This window comes from Priapulus caudatus, unplaced genomic scaffold (genome assembly GCF_000485595.1).
Source record: "Priapulus caudatus unplaced genomic scaffold, Priapulus_caudatus-5.0.1 Scaffold130, whole genome shotgun sequence".
NCBI classification, from domain to species: domain Eukaryota; kingdom Metazoa; phylum Priapulida; class Priapulimorpha; order Priapulimorphida; family Priapulidae; genus Priapulus; species Priapulus caudatus.
In genome coordinates, this window is record NW_014577191.1 from 129,103 (window position 1) to 136,602 (window position 7,500).

Consider the following 7,500-nt stretch of genomic DNA (forward strand, 5'->3'; position numbering starts at 1 on the left):
CGTCATCAGGTATGCGGCCGCCGCCATTGCTGACGTCATCAGGTGTGCGGCCGCCGCCATTACTGACGTCATCGCGCGCGCCGATGCGTATATTTATATACCTGGCATTACGGACACCGGCGAGAGTCGGTTACCTGCGGTGTAGCGGCAGGCAGAGGCGAGGCGATAACAGCTAGGTGATGATGAATAACTATAGGTAGGCGGGGGAGAGGACGCGATGCAAACTCCCCGACAGATGGCGCTCTCGCTCATGTACAATGGGTTCAATCTACCACTGCCACAAGTAGATGGTCCGTTACAATTTGTAACGCTGTTTTACCACAAGTTTTACAGCGGCCAGGTTACTCGTATTCTATGTAATAAGATTTGTACTAATAAAAGTTGCAAAGATATTAAAAATCCGATTATTTTATGAAAAATTTAATAAAAAAGTGCTACGAAATAGTGCGCGTATTGTGCGCCCATTTACTACTTTCAAATCATTACGCTGTTTACTAAACTGCGTTCACGTGTTATCATGAATTTTTCGGATGCTTGCCAATATACCTAATTTTCGAACATTGTATTTGATACATTTTTGCGTATTCAGCTTAAAACATCTAAATTTGTCCTTCAACAAACATACAAATCATAGAAATTTCTAATGTTTTGTTCGGCGGCGACTTCGCGGCCGTTGAATCGCCATTTGCTGGATTTCCCCGGAGCTCCACCCACTTGAAAAATAGTACCAGCCTTGTGGCAGTGGTATCCTGAGTTGTACGAATGGGCGCTGCATGCAGTTTGGGCGCGATGTTATGATAGAAGGCGATGAGTCGCCGTGTCGAGTTACGCATCGCTAATGCGCGCGAAATCACCCCGTCGGCGGCCGCGCGCGTGGCAAGGCGACCAGGCGCTAGCCCGTGCATCTCCCTGTAACACCCCCCTCCCAGGCAAACGACGGCACGGGGTGGGGGGCGGGTGGGAAGCCATCTTCATTAATGGCGGATGGGAATCCACGTGGCGGGCAGATGGGGCACCTGACGATTTCCCCCAGCTCTCCGTTTTCACGCGCTGTTCGTTGCTCGGGGAGGTCAACGGAACGAGCGGGCGCGCGCACCCGCGAGTGTGCGTGCGCGTGGATGGCCAGATACGTACGTGTGCATGTAGGGGAAGAAAGGAAGGAAGCGCGTTCTCTCCTCACCGACACCTCGCTGATGTCGAACCTTGCGCCTAATTGGCGTGGCGGAAGTACAGCTCGTCTATGGCTGTGTTCTCCGCTGTGCAGAGACTTCCCCTGCTGCTACACGCATTCTGTTGACCGCATAATATACGTACAGAGCGGTTATTAACTCAAGAAGCCCGTTTCCTTTAATAGCATTCTCCCCCTTCACGTGCCTGCCCCCTCGTACGGCAGCCCCGCCGCCACTCACGCCAACCGCTGCTGCATCTACCGCGGTGCGATGAACTGACAGTCTTGTTTGTGTAGATTAGAACGGTTCAAGTTTACGGAGCAAGGTCGCCTCCTGTTCGCCACACTAAAATATTGTCCATAAAACCTTCACTCGTCATGGGGCGTACTTGCGTCTCATTCTTGTATTCCGCATATATATCAAGAGTCCATAACAGAAAGGTTTTCTATTATTGACTCTTGATATTGTTTTTAATAGTCATGTTTATATTATACGAGTTGATTATTAATAAATGGATTTCATTATCGGATTTCAATTTTTGTGGATACGCATGCATGTATGGAGGGTCGCAATCTCTATATATTTGTTGCCACTAACAAGTTTCAAACGGCGCAATCATAAAGATGAACTATTTAGGTTAGTTGATGGCTTTTGTTCTTTTGCAGAAAAAGAATCGATGCTTGCATGCGAGTGGCTAAGGATGGCCGGCTTTCCTCAGTATGCGCAGATGTACACAGGTAATTCCGGTCATAGGTAATAGAGAGAGAGAGAGAGAGAGAGAGAGTGGGATCTACGAGATAAACAGATGGGGAAGAGAAAGAGAGAAAGAGAAAGAGCGAAAGAGAGAGCGAGAGAGAGAGCGAGAGAGAGAGAGAGAGAGAGAGAGCGAGAGAGAGAGCGAGAGAGAGAGAGAGAGAGAGAGAGAGAGAGTAGATAGAGTATATAATAGTAGGCATGCGGCTTCCGCGTCTTTTCATGCGTACGTCTTAAGAGAGAGCAGCTTTTAACATTTTTTATTTTTCAGACAAACAATTTCCGATCGATGTTGTTACAGTGGAGGTCGACCATGGGAACCTCGGTAAAGAAATGCTGCGACCGCTCTATAGGTATACTAGTTATATTAGTCAGTCAACGCGCTTCTATATTTATAATATGCGCGACTGCCTGTCGATCTTCATGTATGTATTCAAGAAGGAACGCGAGTAAAACGCTTTCAGACAGATATCTTGAGATTTCGTCCATCTCTCTAGTGTTGGCGAAGCGTTGCCGTCTGGTTAGCATTCTGTATAGATTGCATAGATGCTGCACGCTGACGCTATACACCGAGCACTTGCGAGTGCACTCGGCATAAATATGCGGGGAGTGAAGGTAGTGACGTATGTGGGTGGTGGGGGGTTCGTTTATTATTGCAGGCGGCTTAACACGCTGAACCTGTGTGCAAAGATGAAGCTCGATACTAGCGCCGCCGCTCTGGTAAGCAAGTTGTGTGCTGCGTTCATAGAAACAATATAGATAACTATAGTCTGTTTACATTATATCTATGGCTGCGTCTCACGCGACACGCCCATAAAGCTGGATTTACACTACCGACCTTGTGTTGGCGAATTGGCGAGTTGGACCAATTTCGCAATTCGGCAATTCCGAGTTGGCGAAAATAGAACATGTTCTAATCTCGCAACTAGTTGCTATCGATCGGTTGGTCGCTCAACTTTTGCGTTTACACTGCCGACTGTCGGTTGTATAGTGGGGAAGTTGGTCCAATTCGCCAATTCGCCAACACAGTAGGCACAAGCACTGTAAACTCGCTATAACTATAAGGTGGTTTGGGCCTGCCATACCGCTATAACCTAGATATAACAGCGCCCGCTATTTCTAGGTAATGGTGCGAGCCGCGAAAGATGTTTGGTACTCAATCCCCCTTCAGCTGCCTGCCTTGTACTTTTAGCAGTAATGTGAGAACTTTCTATTTTATATTAACGAACGTATAACAAAAAGATGCTTTATCGTCTGACTTCCACTAGTTTCCTGTGGCATTTGCGAGTGTTTGTGAAACTAGGTCTCCGGGACAACAGACTTCCCAACTCACTGCAGTTTTTGCCCGCCCACCATTGCAAACCCCGTCTGTCTGCTCATGCCTGCAGCGCTTATTTCTCTTGTTTCTTTCTACGTTAATCGATTTCTCATTTAGATTAAGATGTTAATCGATATCATCTTCTGATTATCTTGGTTAATCGATATCGTGCTCTGATCACCTTGGTTAATCGATATTGCACTGTGGCAGCAATTGATTTTGTATCATGACCACTTTTGTTCATTTACATCGAACTCTGATCATCACCGCTGTCAATCAACGTAATAGTCCGATCATGACGTTATATTAATCTGCTTATAATTTCTGCTTATAATTTCTGCTCCTCCTTCTCCCTCCCCTCCCCCTCCCCCGCAGAAGTCGGATGCTCAGGACGAGGAGAATCTCTTCGCCTTTAGTGAGAACTGGAACTACCAGCCGTCGCTGCAGCACTGGCTTCACATCACCGAGCCGACGGAGCCGCCGCGCCACCCGCCGCGCTCGCCGCCCGCCAGCCCGCACTTTACGCTCGGTTCTTCCGACGAGCCGAACGAGCCGACGACCTTCTCCGAGGGATGGCGCCACCAGCGCCGCCCGACGCCGCGTTCGTCGCCGGCGCTCTCCGGCTGGAGCTCGTGCGAGTTCGGCGGCAGCTCGGGTCACTCGGCCGCCAACGACAGCGGCAACGATTGGAGCGCCGCCGCCGCGCCTGGCGCCGGGGCGCAGACGAAGCGAGCGACGCGAGCGGGCGTGGCGTACCGCCGCCGCGGCGGCAGCGACTCCAACCTGCTGCAGCTTGACCGCCCGGCGACGCCGAACCGCGAGCGACCAGCCGACGCGTTTAGGGACCGCGCGAGGGCGCTGCTGAGCCAGCTAGGCGGCGGACTGAAGCGACGCAGCGTCAGCGACCTCGTCGGCCTGTGCAAGTCGCCGTCGTTCGACGCGCCCCCTAGCGCCGAGCGTAAGTCGTGGCAACTGAGCTGTGTCGACCTGCCCGCCGGCGACAGGGACCTAGAGGGCGCTCGCGGCAGCGGAGGTGGGGGTGGGGGCGCCGCGGCGGAGATGCCGGCGTACAGTCCCGGTCACCCGGTGACTAAGAGCGAACAGCACAAGCCGCGCGGCAAGTCGAAGTACCGTAAGAAGGCGTACGGAGGCAAGGGCCGCAGCACGAGCGATACGCTCTTCCTCGGCTACGGGCGGGAGTCCGTGACCCCTGGTGACCCCCGTGACTCGCCGAGGCAGCAGACGCCCGCCGTGCCGCTGCTCCGCACGCAGTCGAGGCCGCTGCTGGTGGCGCCCCCTAGCCCGCCGACGAGAGCCGATCTTCTCAATCAGTCCTACTCGCTAGCGCAGAGAAGGTCGGGGAGGAGAGAGGAGAGGAGAGGGGATAAACGGGAGGAGACGAAACAAGAATGGGACGTCGCCGATCCACAGCCGTCATACGGCAAGAAAGGTTAGTATCCGCGCTGACGCTTGCGCATGCGCACAAGCCGCTCGTCGCATTTCTGTCTCACTCGCAACATTGCCTCCTTCCACGCAGGCAACGCCGCGTCTAGTTTGCTCGTGTCTCTCGAAATTGCTGCATCCAACAATGGAGCGACAGAGCGACAAAACGGCGCAATGACAGAGTGACAGAGCGACGGAATGACAGAGTAACAGAGCGATTGGTCGACAGAATGACAGAGCGACGGAGCGACGGGTTGACAGAGTGACAGAGCGACGGGTTGACAGAGCAACAATGTGACGTAGTGACAAAGCGGAAGCCCGATGGAATGACAGAGCGACGGGCGATGGAATGATAGAGCGACGGGCGATGGAATGACAGAGCGACGGGCGATGGAATGACAGAGCGACGGGCGATGGAATGATAGAGCGGAAGACCGATGCATATTAATAATTTACCGACATAATTATTGCAAGCTCCGTGTCTACGCGCGCAAACTCGTCCCGCCTGAGTTCCATTTTCGGAAAAGCGCATTATAGACCCGTTAACGCTTTTAGCATGCAGTTTTAATTCGGCATTAGTTACGACAAACGATTGTCTGCTAATGGATTCGTCACTAGCTAATGGATATAGGCTTGATGTGTTTGTCTATAATGTTGACCATTAAGCGTAGATCGGCCCCTAAATAATTTAGCGGCTGCCACGCGCGGAAGATGACGTCACAGATATGTGTGCACGTCTCGTTCACGGCCGACTCAAGTGTGTGCATAGCAGTGTATGAGCTCGGCTTTCTGGTGGTAGCAAACACTAGACCTTTACTCGCTCCCTCTATTAGTGACTATTATTGACTATTACTCATTGAATAGATATATATCGTTGCGCTGCACCCGAAATGTAAAGCTATGCTTTGAAACCTGATTGATGTTAGATGGCAGATGGTCAGCTAGGCCTGTAATTAGCGACGTTTCATGAATCGAATTGTTATCTTCCTGTGAACACGTACGTCTTCTATGTGTAATGGATATCATCAAACCAGTTTCTCCGTTGAGTTGTCCTTCTGTTCCGTCCTTAATTGGAATAAACCCCGCGATGAGCGACGTAACAGGATTTGAAGACCGATGACGTCACGCGGAACGCAGCTCTGTTTTTATTGCTTTATAGCGTCTGGAGTAGAGGACGCCACCGACGCGCCGTGGCGCTGCAGCGTCTATGACAACGTGTCGCTGCCGGTCAGCGTCACCTACAATCCAGCGTACGAGGGCCGCCAGCTGCAGCCCTCCAAGGACGACGACCTCATGAGAAGCATCAACGAACTCAACTCTGTCGGTAAGAGCCGTCGTCGGTGCGCGTCGGCGCGAATCGGGTCGCCATGGCAACCACGTCAGCTGCGAACCGCTATGCTGTTTGACGTCACCTTGATTGTTCGCACGTTCGTGTATAGTAGTCACTGAGCTGTATATGATAACATTCTTATATAACGTCTTATCAGAGGTGAATAATAATAGATTCTATTATAGATTATATTATATATATTATTATTCACTCCTGATGTTATTATCTACAGCTCGAAGATGATAGTAGGACGAGCTGTCCCTTTCTTTTGCAATGACATCATCGCTTTCGCTATCGTTCGACTGCGTAGGCGATTTTCACTTAGCGAGCGCTAGAAACAGGGGATAGACGTATCTCGTTAATGTGGGGAGTCTCTTAAGTTCGCTCTATATAGAAACCCATTGGGAACATTCGACCTAATTCGACCTAGGTCAATCAGCAGCTTGAAAGTTTCGTCTATGAGCTAAACACCCGGTTCTAGCAGAGCCGGTTGTTAGATTTGCTGGGCTGTGTAACCTCTAGCGGACGAATCATATCATACATTTTATACATCGACTGTTACCACTTTGCAATCTCTCTCGTAGAGGAGAGCATAGCGTCGCTGTGCAAAGACCTGGAAAACCTACAGGAAGCCATGTTGAACAAACCGGAGAAGGAGCGCAGGGATTCGGGGATAGGCGCGTCATTGACATTACCAAGGTAACCGTAATCGTCGTCGTCATCGCCGCCGCCGGCGTCACTTCGCGCTTACGGCTCACTGCTTTCACACACCAAGGTGCTCCTCAATCACCGATATTTATCGCCGTTTGAGAGTTCATCTTCGACATCCAACGCGACCTTAAAATAGTCCGAAACAATAATTGCATAAATGATATTGCATGAATAAACTGCTGGTCGCATAATTTTACGTGGGAGTTTGAATTCTTGTAAACTGCATGTTTACAATAAGTCCCGAAGAGGACAGCGCGAGAAGTAGAAGGAAGTTTTGAGTTTGAAGGGGAGAATTAGAGAAGCTTGTGAAAGATTTCAAAGCTTACGATTCTCGTCGCGTTTCGCAGTGACCTGAAGGGGAGGGTTCGATGGCACAACTTCACCAAGTTCCCAACCGTACTGTCGAGCCTCGACGACGTGGCCATCGAAAGTCTGACCGTCGGCCAGGTGATGGTGCTACAGAAGCTATCCCTGCTGCGACTGACCACGCTTCTGGAGAGTTACTCACAGGAGTTCAGCAGACTGGGCTGGAACTGGTGGGTTTTTGGTGTTGTGTTGAGTCTGTGGTGGTAGTAGTGGGTGTGGATGGTGATGGGTGTGGGGTGGTAGTTGGTATGTGTTAGTGGTATGTGTGGGGTGATGGCGGATGTGGGGTGGTGGTGAGTGTGGAGTGGTGGTGAGTGTGGGTAGGGGGTTTTAGTGTGTGTGTGTGTGTGTGTGTGTGTGTGTGTGTGTGTGTGTGTGTGTGTGTGTGTGTGTGTGTGTGTGTGTGTGTG

The 7,500-nt window shown here is 50.9% G+C and overlaps 1 protein-coding gene across 1 annotated transcript in view; it reads left to right on the forward strand.

The window, feature by feature from the left end:
* The window catches only part of LOC106805848 (stAR-related lipid transfer protein 13-like), a 27,765-nt gene that overhangs the window by 7,612 nt on the left and 12,653 nt on the right, over nt 1-7,500 (forward strand). The window contains 7 exon segments of the mRNA XM_014807619.1: nt 1,835-1,906; nt 2,194-2,275; nt 2,582-2,642; nt 3,616-4,690; nt 5,843-6,007; nt 6,598-6,712; nt 7,072-7,260. Of these exon segments, the coding sequence (XP_014663105.1) occupies nt 1,835-1,906; nt 2,194-2,275; nt 2,582-2,642; nt 3,616-4,690; nt 5,843-6,007; nt 6,598-6,712; nt 7,072-7,260 (1,759 nt within the window).